At 43.3% G+C, this 15,971-nt stretch overlaps 1 protein-coding gene across 10 annotated transcripts in view; it reads left to right on the top strand.

The window, feature by feature from the left end:
* The window catches only part of TEAD1 (TEA domain transcription factor 1), a 149,472-nt gene that overhangs the window by 48,653 nt on the left and 84,848 nt on the right, over positions 1–15,971 (top strand). For all 10 annotated transcript variants that reach the window (XM_021403656.1, XM_021403662.1, XM_021403659.1 and 7 more), the window contains exon 2: positions 7,198–7,451. In XM_021403656.1, coding sequence (XP_021259331.1) covers positions 7,304–7,451 — 148 coding nt within the window. In that variant the 5' untranslated portion in view covers positions 7,198–7,303. The remainder of the gene's footprint in view (positions 1–7,197; positions 7,452–15,971) is intronic.

The following is a 15,971-nucleotide window of genomic DNA, read 5'->3' as shown; positions in this document are numbered from 1 at the left end:
CTGACAGATCTGTTTTAGAAATAGTGGGCTAGTTGTAAACATTGTTTGATATCCTTCTGCAGCTATTCGTAGCTGGTGTGGGTAGCTACACTGGTGCTTTCTCACCTGGAAACTCTTACAGATGGCACTGCAGGTTGTGTCAAAACTACCTGCCCTTGTTTCCCTTCAAGCAGACAGAATATAGTAGACCAAGGAGACACAATTGGTGTGTGTTTGTTTTTTTTTTCCCAGACATCTCTCAGAACCAAGGCCATGTGTTTGGTCTTAGTTGTATTTCTGCACCAGTACCTGCAGAATATGAAACCTCTTCAGTGGTTATGTGTGTATGCAAGTGATCCCTCCATACAGGTACCCTTCGGCACCTGTACGCCGAAATTCAAGAAAATAAGCTAATTGAACATGCAGGAAAAATGGTTTAATATGTGCAGGATGTTATAAAGTAAGATTCAGCTCAAATGACTTCTGAAAACAATGTTTGCATGTTACTGCTTCATTGCATAAGTACTGAAAGATATGAAACATACCAGGGTCTTAGATCAGCACTTGTCCTACACTTCTGTGAAGAGCTATTGATCTCGGCTGTTGGTCTGTGAGCAGCAAGTTTCCAGGCGGGTTCAGGTTTGCATTGCTCATAAAGTGAGTGCATATGACAATGTTCTATGCAACCAAATAAAGCATTCACTTGATAAGATGTTCCAGACTGCCGTTTGGTTTTGGTTAAATTTGTTGGTTGGTTCTGCTCTGTAGTTGTCCTTATTTGTCTGAGTTTTACATTTTCAACCATGCAAGTAGTCTTGTACCTCATGAAGCTGTATTGAATGGGTATTTCCTATAAAAAACATATCTAGAAAATCAGATACCGTCTCTAATAGTTTCTGCATTGCTAAATAGAAAATGCCATGTTGTTTGGGAGGGGAGCATACCTCTGTCACTTGTGGCAAATAGTGTCTTGGTAACTACAGGAGAAAAACAGGGATACTTAGAATTGTGTGAACTGGCTGGAGTAGAAAGTGACCACAAGAAAGATGCACTCAGGGTGGCAACTAAATGAGCTCTCATGCAGGGTAGCTGTCTTATAATAAGTAACAGAGAGACTGGCATTAAAAGGAAAACTCTGAAGAGAGACCTCTGGAACTGCAGCAGTGTGTCTTAAGCAATCTTAGGGCAAAAGGTTAGCCAAAACATGGTGATTTTTAAAAATTCTTATTATTGCTTTGTTGGTGGTGGTTTTCTGGGGAGCATGCAGGTGTTTCAGTTTTGGTGAGAAGAAATACAAGCATGAAATTGGTTCTAACAAACTTAACACAAAACAAATATAGAACTCTTCAGCCTGGTGTGCCCGGCGTGGAAAAGGAACATTTTTGTTTTTTTGTTTTTGTTAATTGCCTCCAGGAAATTAACTCTCCCTCCACTAGAACTTGGTATTATGAGGTTTGAAGTTTGTTAATATAAGGAAGGCAATTTTTTTTTTCTAATTGGACTGGAAGACCATTTTTCTTCCATGAGATTTATGGCTCGTTAGAAATGTGCAACAAAGCTCTTCTATTGACAGCTTGTACTATTTTTGATAATCACGTTGAACTGCAGCATAATAGGTCTGAAATTTTTCATCACAGTTGGATCTTCAGAATTCAAGCTAAGGACAAGGTGGAATTGCCTTTTGATATATTGAGCTGGGCTGGAAGTGATTAAATGAGTAGCTCATTATTTCCCTGAAATAAGAGGGAGCCATTTAGTGGCTGCGGTACCAGGTTTTCTCAGTCCTCTAGCTTCATCTGCAGCGTCAGCATTCACCAAAATGAAAATCGCTAAAAAGAACCTTCAGAGTAGAAGAGAATTTTTTTGGGGGGAGATTGCTCTTGACTCGTATCATACACATGTTCTGGAAGAAACGTTTACTTTGTTTTAGAGGCTGCTACAGTAGCTACTAATAGCTCAAGGTGATATCCAAGTAGGTAAAAAGGGGTGGGAAGGGGAAAGATAGCACAGTAGTGAAAATTCACCAGTAAACGCAATGCAAGATCTAACATGAATATCAAGTCACATTAATTACTTTAGAGCCTCTCTGTTTTCCTTGTATGCATGTTAATTATTATTTTGGCATAATATAATAACCAGGGCTGGTTTATAGGATGATAACAAGCCTTGGGGCTATGACTGTGGCAGATTTTGTAAGCAGAGCACTGCTGAGCTGGAGCACAAGCTGCCGGTGGCTGTGCTGCGCATTGCAGGATGCGGTGCCCATGAGTAAGGAGGGGAAGGATTTCCTCCCCAGTCACCTTCGAGGAGCTGACCGGGCAAACAGTCCTTCTCTGTGCTGTCTTCTGACGAAATGCTGAGCTGTGGTCTTGAGCATGTGAGGTCAATAAAATCTCCGGTAGCCCTTTTCCTGTGCACTGTGGCAGTAAAACTGAAACCCTGCTAATTATCCTAGTCACCATGTAATTACCTCTCGTTTACCAAAAAATCCCCCTGTATTTGAAGACTTAAGTAGAAATGATCATTTTTGTCAGTTCTTGCTCATTATTGTTGTGTTTCTGTTTCAGCTATGAGATTTAAATCTTGCAAGGGTTCAGTCAAGCCTTCAGCCTTTTGCAAATTTTGAAAGACTGTGCTTCAATGTTGTACAAATATTTCCATTTCCCTCTTTGCAATGAGTGCTCTTTGGACAGTAAGTGGTCCATTTGAGCAGACTTCCCTCCTGCACCTCATTTGTGTGTAGTTCTCTGTGAATCCGTTTGCTGCCTCATTATCAGTTGGTAAAAGGCGTTCAAGACGCTGTGATCAGCTGTGAGATTACTGCTGGGTAGGGACCAACGTTGTCCTAAGCTGTGCTGAGATGTTCAAACCAATGCTAAGTTTGGCAATGCCTCCTTGTATAAAAAGATGTGCAAACAGGGAAACAAAAGTTCCTGGGAGTTAATCTCACATGTGCTCATGCTTCTGGGCTCCTGGTAGAGCCCAGGGCAGTGGAAATACCCCATGCTTTAGGAGTTGGACCGGTAATGTCGGTTAGCAAGATGATGAGACTACTCCCAGTTTCCCCAGTTTCAGCTGTGTTGGTTTTTTTTTTTTTTTGGAAGGCCCTGTAGCCTTCGATAGACTGGACTGTCAAGTTTGGGATATCCAGTGATTGGCTGATTGGTTGGCTTGGGTGACAACTGCTGTGAAGATTTCTTCTGTCAGGGAGTTTTCAAGCTCAGAGAGGTGTTTTGTCAGAGCTGCTGCAGCCTCCAGCTTCCCCTTCTCTTCCACTGGCTGTTTGCCATTCTGCTGCTTTTCACTTGTTGGTTTAGGTCATAGATAAAGCCATGGTTGTAGATATGGCATGTCAGCATTGGGCTGGGAAGGGGCAAGCGGGGGACGTCCCTTCTTCTGCACATGGAGGGGCCGCTCTTATCTCCTCTGATAAAATAAACTGTCACAGAACCGTAGAATAGTTTGAGTTCTAAGGGACCCTTAAAGATTACCTAGTCCAACTCCCCTTCAATAAACATGGACACGCACAGCTCAGAGTGCGTTCTCAGAGCCTGATCCAGCCTGACCTTGAAATGTCTCCAGGGTTGGGGCTTCCATCCCATCTCTGGGCTACCTGTTCCAGTGCCTCACCACCCTTATGATAAAAAACATCTTCCTTATATACAGCCTAAATCTCCCCTCTGTTAGTGTGAGGACATTTCCCATTCTCCTATCACAACAGATCTTGCTAAAGAGTCTGTCTGCTTCTTTCTTATATCTTCTTCAGCTATTGAGAGGCTGCTCTCAGGTATCCTTGGTGCCCTCTCCAGGTTGAACAGCCTCAGCTCTCTCAGCCTGTCCTCATAGGGGAGGTGCTTCATGTAATGGATCATTTTTATGGCCCTCCTCTGGACACTCTCCAACACATCCACATCTCTCTTGTACTGAGGATTCTACATCTCAGTGGAGTCCTCAGTGCCAGGATCCAGTACTCCAAGTGAGACCTCACCAGTGCAGAGCAGAGGGACGGCATCACCTCCCTCGATCTGTTGGACATGCTTCTTTTGATGCAGCCTAAGATATGGTTGGCTTTCTGGGCAGCAAGGGCAAATTGCTGGCTCATGTCCAGCTTGCTATCTGCCAGCAGCCTCAGGTCCTTTTCGACAGGGGTATGCTCTGTCTTTACATCCCTCATCTTGTACTGATAGTGGGGTTTGCCATGACCCAGGTACTAGACCTCACGAGGTTCTCCCAGGCCCACTTCTTGAGCCTGTCTAAGTCTCTCTGGATGGCATCCCATTCCTCAGACATGTCAACTGCACCCCACAGCTTGGTGTCATCTGCAAACTTGCTGAGGGTGCACTTGATACCATTGTTGATGTCACTGATGAAGTTACTAAAGAGCACTGGTCCCCAGTACTGACCCCTGAGGGACAGCACTTGTCACTGATCTCCCTGTCTGAACACTGAGCCATTCACCTCTACTCTTGGTACGATCATGTAACCTCACCCATTGAACAGTCCACTCATCAAATCCATAGCTTTCCAATTTGGAGAGAAGAATGTTATGGAGGACTGTGTCAAAGGCTTTACTGAAGTCCAGATAGGTGACGTCAGTGGCACTCCCCTTGTCCACTGATGCATTTGCACCATCTTAAAAAAAAAAAGGAAAAAAGAACAAAACCAGTAAGGTTTGTCAGACAAGACCTGCCCTTGTTGAAGCTGTGCTGGTTATCCCATATCACCTCCCTGTCTTCCATGTGCCTTAGCATAGCTTCCAGGAGGATCTGCTCCATGATCTTCTCCAGCATGGAGGTGTAGCTGATGGGTCAGTATTTCCCTGGGTCATCCTTTTCACCCTTCTTACAAATGGGTGTGATGTTGCCTTTTTTCCAGTTACTAGGGACTTCACCTGACCACCATAACTTTCAAATATCATCAAGAGTGGCTTGGTGACTACGTGAGGCAATTCCCTCAGGACTCTGGGATGCATCTCATCAGGACTCATCGGCTTATGGATGTTCAGGTTCCTCAGGCGGTCACAAACCTGACCTTTGCTTACAGTGGGAAGGGCATTGCTTGCCCAGTTCCCACCTTCTGAACCAGCCGCTTGAGGGCTGTGTGTAGAGCAGTTGCTAGTGAATACTGAGGCAAAAAAGTTAAGTACCTCAGCCTTTTCCTTGTCTGTTGTTACTAGCCTGCCTGTATTGCTCACTGGGAGGGGGGAGTGGGATATGCCTTCCTGGACTTTCCTTTTTTGGTTGATGTACCTATAAAGCCTTTCTTTTCCATTGCCAAGTCCAGTTCCAGCTGGGCTTGGTCTTTCTGAGCCCATCCCTAACGCAGCCTAGCAGTATCCCTATACTTCACCGAGTGTATCTGTCCCTGCTTCCACTGCCTATGCGTTTTCTTCTTGCTCTCCACTTTCACCAGCCGGTCCTGGTTCAACTATGCCAGTCTATTGCCTTTCTTTCCTGACTCCCTCAAGCGGGGGCTGGAGAGTTCTTGTGCCTGAAGGAAAGCTTCCTTAAAGATCTGCCAGCTTTGCTTCGCTCCCTTGTCTTTGATGACAGATTACCAGGGGGTTTTGTTGACTAACTCCCTGAAGAGCTGGGATTTGGCTTTCCTAAAATTAAGTTTCCTGATTTTACTCTTTGCCTGTCTGATATCCATCAAGAGTGTGAACTCCATCCTTGCATGGTCACTACAGCCTAGGCAGCCTGCAATCCTGAATTCACCAGTCAGTTTACTTGCCTTCGTAAGCAACAGGTCTAGCATTGCATCTCCCCTTGTGGAGCTGTTTATTACCTGGCCGAGGACGTTACCATTGACACATTCCAGGAGCCTCCTGGATTGCCTATAGCTCGCCATGCTACTTTACCAGCTGATGTCAGGGTGGTTGAAGCCCCCAACAGGATGAGAGCCTGCAATCATGACACCTCCTGTAGCTGGAGGAAGAAGGCTTCATCAACAGGCTCTGCTTGATCAGGAGGCCTGTAGTAGGGCCTCAAGAGCAAAGCTCCCTTTGTTTCCTGCGTCTCTAACTCATACCCATAGGCTTTTGACTTGCTGGTGGCCATTCTTCAGGGACAGCTCTTCACACTCTATTCCTTCCTTGATTCAGAGGGCAATACCTCCTCCTCGCCTGGCCCTTCTGAACAACTTGTAGCTGTCAGTAGCCACATTCCAGTCATGGGAATCGTCCCACCAGGTTTCAGTGACTGTGAATACATCATGATTTTCCAGTAGCACAGTGGCTTCCAGCTCCTCCTGTTTGTTTCTCAAGCTGCATGCGTTGGTGTAGAGGCACTTCGGCTGGGCAGCTGGTCTTGTCACCTTCTTAGAGGGTAACTCCTTAATTCCTTTGAAGTATTTACCTTTAGTCTCCCTGTTGCCTTCATCATCATAAGATGCAGCAGGTTGAAGCCCCCCCCCCCCCAGCACCGTGTCCCTTTATCTTAGCTGTGCTGTCTTGCACCTTGTCATGGCTCCATACTCCAGCACCGTCTATTAACCACTGTTATTTTACGTATGTTTAGGATGTTTTTAAAGTGTTTGGGGAACTAACTGGGTTTTTAAGTGCATGTGCAGCACATGCATGTGTGTTGGAGTACTCCCATCCATTTAGATCAGTTAGAGTCACCATACTTCTTTTTTGAAAGTAAAGTTGCATTATGCCTAGACATGCTGAGCCAAATCTGTTCTTGGTGTTATTTCACTGACTTGACGAAGAATTGCACCAGAGACGAATTTGGTCTGGTACAGCAGCTTTTTTGCCTGGAGCAAATCTTTATGGCAGAGTTGTATTTCTCTCAAAAAATCTAAAAGGAACACTGACAGATCTGCAGCTCTGGTGGTGTGAGCAGGTGCAGCAATATTAAATTATTTCTTATTAAATAGATTCAGCAACTTGAAGCTTGTAATTTTGTTCTGCTATGGTTCTGTGGCAGAGGCCTTTTAAAACAGGTAGAATACACATCTTTTCTTGTAATTCCTATCTCTGGTATTATCATTTAAAATTTTTTTGTTCTCATGTTGCTTGTATTCTGGTTGTATCATTAATTTGGCTAAGATCAGAGAATTAGAATCCAGTAATGTTATTTTTGTGGGCACATCCCATGCTAGTGTTATTCCCATTAATGCTTAGCTGCTGTTAGTTTAAAATTAGAAGTAACCAGAAATGTTTTCCTGAAGTTCCGTGCCCTTAATGCCTTGTGGGCTTGTCTGTTTGTTTTGTAGGTTTATTTCCTTTAAGACTCCAAGCTTAAGCTTGGAGACCCCAGCCATCACCATTGAGCCCAGCAGCTGGAGCGGCAGCGAGAGCCCTGCCGAAGATATTGAAAGAATGAGCGATTCTGCAGATAAACCTATTGACAACGATGCAGAAGGTGTCTGGAGCCCTGACATTGAGCAGAGCTTTCAGGAGGCTCTAGCTATCTATCCACCATGTGGGAGGAGGAAAATCATCTTATCAGATGAAGGCAAAATGTATGGTAAGTGGCGCTCAGTTAGCCTTTGGAAATAATCGTCCCTGTACGAGCCATAAAGGCCAGCTTGTTTTTACATGCAGTTCCTGGCTCTGATTTTGGTAATTACAGGGTAAATCTTGATGAGATCTGTGAAGTTGAGGGGGCTCCACTGGGCTGATGTGTTGCTGGCACTTGGAAGCAATGTTAGTACATAACTGTGTCCTTAATGAGTGCTATAATTTGCCTAAAATGTTTAAAAGAAACTTCTAAATGTGTCATTCCTTGAACACAGAAAATACTTAAGCACTTTTCTTTATTTTTTAATAAATGGCGCAGAAATAGAAATAGAGAATACAGTGGCAGGATCACATGGCAGAACGTGCAATGTTAAATTGCAAACTGATAAAGTTCTTGTCGCGTTCAAAATCCTCTTGACAAAAGAGGCAAGTTAGGGGTGCTTTTGTGCCTTTCATTGCTTTTTTCCCCCCTTTTCTCAGCGCAGACTGCTATAAATCAGATGGTGTGCTGACAGCATTCCATAAAGACACGCTCCTACGAGGGATGCTGACATCTGCACACACTAGCCAGGGCTCTGTTGCTCTCGTCCCACTCATGCAAGCTCTCTCGCTCCCAAGGCCTGGCTGCCTTTTCTTTTATTTTTCACAAACTTTTCTTTGCGGGCTGCAGAGCGTCGCTCCGGCCCCTCGCCCTGCAGCAGCTGCCAGTGGTGGCCGTGCCCTGGGGGAGCCCAGGGAGAGGTGACCTCGCTCCCTACCTGGCCGAGTGTCCCGAGACAAGCAGGGGGCCGCGGGCGCAGCCCCGAGCAGATGGTGCTGCAGCTGCCACCAGCTGTGCCCCCGCACCCCCCGCCTCCCCGCGTGAGGTCATGGAAACAGGGACACTGCTGCTGCCTCCGGCTCTTTGGGGGCCAGCAGTGGGTCCGGCCCCCCCGGCCTCCCTTTGCAGCTGCCATGTGACCCTGGCGGCCACACGAAGTGTCGGGTCTGGAAAAAGCGAGTTGTGATGAAGCATCTCAGCTGCCCTTGGCAGAAAGTTGCTGGGCCCTGGTTTCCTGCCTGGGTGTTTGCTTTTTTTTTTCCCCCCTTTTTTGTTTTTTCTTCTTCTTTTTTCCTCTCTCTTTTTCCAATTTTCCCCTTGGAATAGGGGAATATAATCTCTCTTGTCCTCCCCTCGGCAATTTCTGCTTGTTTTGATTGCATTTTGTTGTTATTTTCCTTTGGCAAGTGGATGCTTTGCTTAATTAGAAGGTTGTGCTCTTTCTAGGGGACATAAGCATGTATATACAAACAAGCTTATTGTGTATTTATGCTCAAAAGCTCTACTTAGACTTGAACAGCCTCATCAGCTCTAATAAGGGTGGCTGCATTTTCTTAAATCAGGATTCACAGCAGTCACCCCTGAAATCTGATTTATGGTGTTTTAAAGCATTCTTTGTGACATGGTATAAATTAAAGAAATTAACATATTTCTCCGTTCACGTTGACAATGACTGATTTAATTTAATGGTTCTTTAATACCGAATCTTAACGTTTGTTAAATTATATATACATAGGAAACTATTTATGTGTATCTAATTGCTGATTGCCACTGCTAGCTTGTAACACCATAAACATATATGGATGTCTCATGTATTTATGCCCATCCTAAATCAAATAATGTAAACTTTCAATCAGAAAAAGGAAGTGCATGTATTATGCTGAAAACTTGACTTAAAGCATTGTCGTGATCAGGAAAAAAAAAAAACGTGTTAGGAAGTGTGGGATCCCGAATTAGTAGAATTTACATGCTGACTTTGCAGTGGATGAACTCATGTTTTCATTCTTCAAGCTGAGTAACTGCTTTGTAGTGCTGGAGGATTTATTGAAACCATGCTAGGTTTCTGAGGACTTTATAATAGAGTCTTATGGCCCTGAGAGCATAATTGTTCTCCAAGGATTTTGAAATCAAAACAGTGTAAGTGTTTTAGATTCTGTGTGGCATAATGAAAATAATTTAATGCCTTTTAGTGGCATACCAAGTTTATTTCACTTACAAGAGAGACGTTGCAATATCTCTAAGCTTCCATAGTGTTGGGGGATATTGTAATATGTCAGTAATTCATGAACCATGTAAGACAAAAGGTCAAGAGAGCACCATTTCATTTTCTGACTGAAATTGCCTTTAGATGTAGGCAATAGAACAAATATGATCTTTACGCAGGCAAATACAATGATCACTCTGTGTGGATTAAGTTAAGCAATTGTACTTTTTTTCCTTTGGAGATGAGCAGGGAGTTTGCTCGAAGAAGCATTTTAAGTCTTTGCCTTTGATTTAATGAGAGCTTTGTGACATTCATGTAACCAGAAGTTGGAGTTTCTTTGCTGTTCTTTGTGGTGGTTGGAAGCACGCTGGTGGACGTCCCTCACCTCCTCAGCAGCCCGAGTCACTTCAGCTGTCTGCTACAGCTGTGATCTGAGGCTGGAAGGGAAAGGGAAGGGAAAGGATGGGAAGGGTGTTTCCTTCTCTCCTTGCCTTTCCAAACAGTTAACTTATGGCAGCAGCTGGCTATGGGAATGAAAGATTGTCTCAAGGACCGTTGTGACCCCATGGCTGGGGAGGGAGGGAAGAGGGGGAGGATGTTGTGGTGCTTTGTTGCCCTGCAGCACCCTTAGGTTGTAAGGACTAAGTCATGACCCATGTGAAGCTGTGAGCGTTTGGAGCTGCTGCTCGCCCTGCCATCGGTCCTGGGTTAGGGCTCCATGAAGAAGCCCTCAGCTAAGAAAATAAATACTTAATGAAAATCTTATTTTTGAATTCATAGGAAATGATTGGGTAAGAAGCATACACACTTGTTTTGGTTCAAAGGGGGCAAATTCCAGGAATCTTGGTTTGGAAATTTTTGAGAGAAAGGGAGTGCACAGTAAGGCCAAGGGACAAGTGATAAGGTTTCTGCAGGAAAGTAAGTGCTGCCTGGCATTCCTTTTCCTCCCTCCAGTGTGCATGTGTGCTCGAGGTGATTTGACAGTTTTGGCTTTGCTGCTAATACAGTATGGACTAGGAAAGAAGAAGGGTGAGGAGGAAATAAATAGAGGACGGCTTTAAGCAGGGTAGTGGAGCACAGCCATGACTTGATTCTCTTACTCCCTGTGGAAGTACTTAAGCGAAGCTTGTGGAAGGCTCCCCTCTTACACTCATTTTCATTTGTCTTGCAAGATATTGGTAAGATATTTTTCATTTGTATTATATAAAAAAAAATTTGATAAACTGGAAGTGTCATCCACAAGAATGTGGTGGGAGACCTTACGATTTGTTTTATTTCAGAGCTGAATTTCTGCGTCCTTGCCTATCTACGCATAGTAAAACTAGCCCATTAGAGGGCATTGGCTGTCCTGCATTTGTACTTTGCTCAAATTGTTGGTTTTTTTGCTGTTGACAGTTCAGTTACTCGTAGCAATTCCTGTGAACTCACTTGTTGGCAGGGTATTTGCCTGTGCTTGTCTTTGCTCCTGGGAGAGTGCTTTGGAAAAGATTAGAAGAATGAGAGCTGCTTTGAAACGCAGCCATACTTCTATCCCTGGTGTAATACTGAAGTCACTGGAGTTACAGTGGGAATGGATTTGGCCACAGGTGCGTGTTTTCCTCTTTTTTGAAGAGTAGCTATACCAAGATGCAGCTTCATTGCAGCTATAGGGACAGTGCCAAGGTAATGTACGTTGCCAGCAAGCGCAGTGCCTGCAGATGTGCAGCCAGCAGCAAGGCTCGCTTAGCCTTGAGGTAGCAAAGATGGCTTTTTCCTTTAAGACAAGGAAGTAGGTTGCTGGTAATTTTTGCAACATGTAAGCAGCTCTTCAGTTATGAATTGAATTAGCCGTTGTGATTTGCATTGGATGTGTTCATCAGTGCAACAGAACTACTTAAGAGAGCATTAATGATTACTTAAGAAGGAAGCTTTGTAACGTGTTTAGTCACTTTACAAAGAGGACTAAGTGCTGTTTAACATGAGAAGGTGCACAGCAGACTTCCAAAACTGTTGTATATATTTATTAGGTCATGGATAAAATCTCTTGGCTTGAATTGCCATGATAGTAATGGAAAAATGATACTTTCATAAAAATTTCTCTTCAGATGGTAAGACTTCTGTACAATGAGTAATAATAGTCATTTCAAAGCACCTTGTATAAATTGAATATTAAAATTGAACTTTGAACTGATGCCTCAGCAAAAGAAATCCCGTTCTGTGGCTTATTTGATTCTGTAGGTAACTGCTTTCGCTAGGTGTCTGAGTTTTTGTTAGGAAACTGCGAGGTAACTAGCTTTATGAAGAATACAGTAACATGTTACAAATTATTTTTACTATTGGCTTTTAATTTTAAAAGTTCCATGCAAGTTACTGCCTCTATAAAGACATCAGTACCTTATAAAGTTTCCACAGTATTAATTATATTTGAATGCGAATAAGGTATTTGGAATGATGAAATACCAGATGTGAAATATCAGGTTGCAGGTTTATTCATCTGTTACTGCGGTGGTTTTACAGCGATAGGCTCTTTTTGGTTTTCTTTCCTCTTTTTTTTGGTCTCACAGCAATGTACACAAAATGCACTGGAGGTAGGACTTCTATTATGAAAGTTACTGTTTGGGTTTCTTAGATTGTAAACAAGTCTGTCTAGAAACATTCCTGCAATCCTGTGATTGCACTCTGCATTACGTCATCGTACAGTGCATGCATGAAGGCAAACTGCAAGTGTGTGCTGAGCTATTGGCAGTCAGATAAAGGTGAAGAAAATGAAGGCTCTGAGATATGGTGTCTGTCTGAAAAGTTACTTCTTAAATTGCTCAGACAATGAACATGTCCGCCTGTAAAGATTTCTGTAATCCAATAATGTTCTAGCAACATTATGCTTTGTTTGCAAGAAGGCAGCCTGCTGGTGTGAGATGAGCAGTTGGCACTTCTGCCATTAGAAATGAGGGGTCTGGGGCTTCCTTGTTGTCTAGGATTTCTGGAATGTGGGGGAATGAGGTTTAATCTTTCTATTTGGCTTTCAAGAGTAAATTGTCAACAGCTGAGTCTTGGCAAGATGGAGATTCTTTATTTTTATGGCCCACCACTGCCATAAGTGGCTATTCTCATGAGAAAATCTAAGTGGGGACCGTAAGAGCTGTGTGTGATAAGGGTATTGACTCCTACCTGGGGAGCAGGCGGATGAGAGCAGGCTGTGGGAAGCACTGTGTCTGAAAGTGTGAGTAATTTTGTGCAAGGTCATCCATGGCACTCCCTTTGGCTGTGTTGGTTCAGGAGAATGATGTGTTCCAAAGGAAATAGGAAGTAATACTGGCAAGTTTTGCTGAAAAATTATGCACCAAAAAGAGCAGGACATCCTTTGGAAGTGCTTTTTAGCACTTAGCTTTCTTTGTTCTCTGTACCAAGTATCTTGTCTGCCGTCATTGATACAAAGACGGAATTACACAAAGTTCTTACTATCCTGCTCGTGGGAGACAACATCAAGTAAACTGTATGGATGGCACTCAAGTTTTTCAGTGTTCAGTAGGTACCCTTGTATAGAGGAGTTACTAGCAGCATTAGTTCTTGCTGGGAACCAAGTGTGGAAGCTGCAAGGGCGGGTTCACATCAGGCCTTTAACCACTTAAGAGTTATTAAATGGCTCTTCCTATTCAGATGTCTATTCTGAATGGAATAAGAGGATGTTTTTCCTTTTTAACATTGTTCCTTTAGTAAAACCCTTGTTCAGGAATGACGCATGTTAGAATGAGAGCACTGACGTAATGCAGCCTCCCTAGAACATCCAGGATCTGTTTAGGAGATTGTCTAGTATGATTTACACTAGTTCACTTTTCTTCAAGCTCTGATTCCACAAGATGTACTTGTGATGCTGTAATTGTAGAGGCATAGTTCTTCAACCTTAAGAAATAGGGTTTTCCCACTAGGGAGGTAGTTAAAACAGCCATGATTAGATTATTCTAGTGCGTTAGCTGATTGTGTAGTACTGAGAGCTTAAGAAAGTTGAAAATCCTGCGTGTAAATGGCATAAAAGAAAATGTACTTATTTCTTTGAGCTAATTCCTTACAGAACTGTGATTGCACCATGCAGGGTGAGTATCATCTGGTTCAGACAACCTTGGAACAGTTTGAATTAGACAAGTGAGACCCCCAACACACTTAGGGATGTTACAGTGGTCTGTTAGGTTTGGAATCCTTCTCAGTGTACCATTATGAGGTTATGGTAGAAGTGTCTCCTCTTTTACCAACTTCAAGTGCCAGCTGAATCATCTTGCACAATCCTAGCAGGGTCCCACTGATCCATATCCCCCATGAAGTGCTTATATGAGGGTGTGGAAGGTGAGCTATATTCATGTCAGACACCACTGTTCTGAGCATCTTTACAGAAGCTGAAGACATAGGAAAATGTAGAAACTGTTATTTTTGTAGAGAGAGAGACTTGGATGGTGCAGAGAGCGCTTTGGCCAAGTAACAAGTGAAAAATGGTCGATAATTGGCCTCTGCACCACCACTGTGGTGGCTTGTACCAGTATCCAAGAGCTGCTGGAATTGGAGACTCCCGGCCGGCTGTTCAAGGCAGGCAGAGTTGGGGCCACTGAGATGAGTGGTGAAAGCCAGGCATCCGAACCACGTTGGGAGGGAAACTTCATCCTAGCCTTCTCCCACTCCCCTAGTAGGTTTGCACACTACGAGTGTGATTACAAATAACATGATGGGGAACGAGAGGCAGTGGCAGCATGGAAAACTTCTTACAGCATCTTTGGCTTTCCGGTGATGTGCAGTTTCCCAGGGAAACAGGTTTATATCCTTCCCTACACCTATCAGGAGCGAACCCGGATAACTGTTGGAGAGTAAAGGCAGTGGTTGTGACATGAGTCTTACACAATTCCCCGAGGGCCATGCTATTCAAAATTAATGTGTATCGTAACTGTGTCTTACAGGGATTTCCTCACAAATGCACGCAGGGTTTTTTTTGTGATACCCTTGAGAAGCTGTAGTCATACCATTGTATGAATATTTTCCTATCCTACAAACAGTTTAATGTGGGACACTTGGCCTGGAACATCAGAGAGAAACACTCTGGAGTCTGGGCTTCCAGATGATTTTAGTCTGACCATATAGTTTAAAGAATTGGACACTGATGCATTAACAGTTTACAGACTTTCGGTGGAAGTAATGATTTAGCTAATAGAAAAAGTTTCCTCTGAAGCTTTTTTGCTTTTGTTCTAGGCAGACTAAAAATGTTACGGTAGATGATTAAAGCACATGTTTTTGTGAGCAAAAATGACACAAATTAGGGGAAGGAGGAGAGAGATGAACATAAATATGCTAATACTATGTCATGAATGCTCTTTTAAATGTTGAGAAGTAGCATGGCTTGTTGGACCCATTGTACAAGGGACAACAGTGCATCCCGGATACACAAGGAAACTGAAATCCTAAGAGAGCATTGCACACCGTGGGAGTTGCTGGGGATGTCAGTCAAACACCATTGCAATGTTACCTACAGAGGGCTCAAATAAGCACTGATAATAGAAACTGTGGTCAACAAGCACATTCTCTACTGTGAGAAGTCAGCGTCACTATCGCAACTGCTTAATTACGGCCTTCCTACAACAGCCATCTCCAACGAGGTCAGGCCTCCTGAGGATTTTCCTGGATATAGGCAGATTTTATGCTTTTACTGAGGTCTCTCTAGCTCATTCTGGAAGAAGAAAAAAAGGCAAGAGAAATCCAGAAAAGAGAAGTCTTGCACTCACACAATCTGATAGAATTTAGGAACTTGCCTGAATTTTGTAGTTAGCACAAAATTTGGCCTACTTTTGTAAGAGGTTACCATATGTATAAGCCATCAAAACAGATCTGAAGATCAACCCAATTCTTTGGTTGTCCTTCTCGGAAGAAATAAGATTGGGGCCCAGATAGGCAGCAGTGGAATTAGCTCAGGCTGAATGTTGGTTTGTCTGCAGTACAGGCTGCAAACTCAATGTCTGAGAGTTCTGGGGAGAGTGGCACAGAATATGTGCTGGCGGGTGTTGGGGAGCGCATTCCAGTAATCTATGTGAAATCTAAGTGAGCTAGATTACACTAAATTCGCATGTCAAGCTTATTTGCCTGAAGTTGCTTCACTTTTGAATGCTTATATGTTAACATCAACTGGTGTTTGGCTAGCATAGAAAAGAAGAGCATTACTTAAATAGAAATTACAGTTTAAATTGTTAGCAATACAGTGGGAGGTAGGGACCACATATGAAGAAAGCATCTTCAGCCGCTTGGGTTCAGCATTGGAGTTATACCCCTGAAGTAACAGATAACCGTAGTGTCTGAGATACTGGGAAAATGCTAACCTGAATTGTTCCAATTCCATTTGGTTGGAGATGGCAAACTTACTCCTTGTGGATACTGCTGACAATAGATAAGTAGTAAAATAATTTTCTGTAGTAAAAATAGTCTTTGAATTAGTTTAAGAGATGCTAGAGTTACCAGATCCCATGAAGGCATTTAATTCAAAGAACAAGAATTGC

This window comes from Numida meleagris, chromosome 6 (assembly GCF_002078875.1).
Source record: "Numida meleagris isolate 19003 breed g44 Domestic line chromosome 6, NumMel1.0, whole genome shotgun sequence".
Classification (NCBI taxonomy): domain Eukaryota; kingdom Metazoa; phylum Chordata; class Aves; order Galliformes; family Numididae; genus Numida; species Numida meleagris.
Note: the sequence above shows the minus strand (reverse complement) of the source record. Positions and strands in the feature narration are given on the sequence as shown.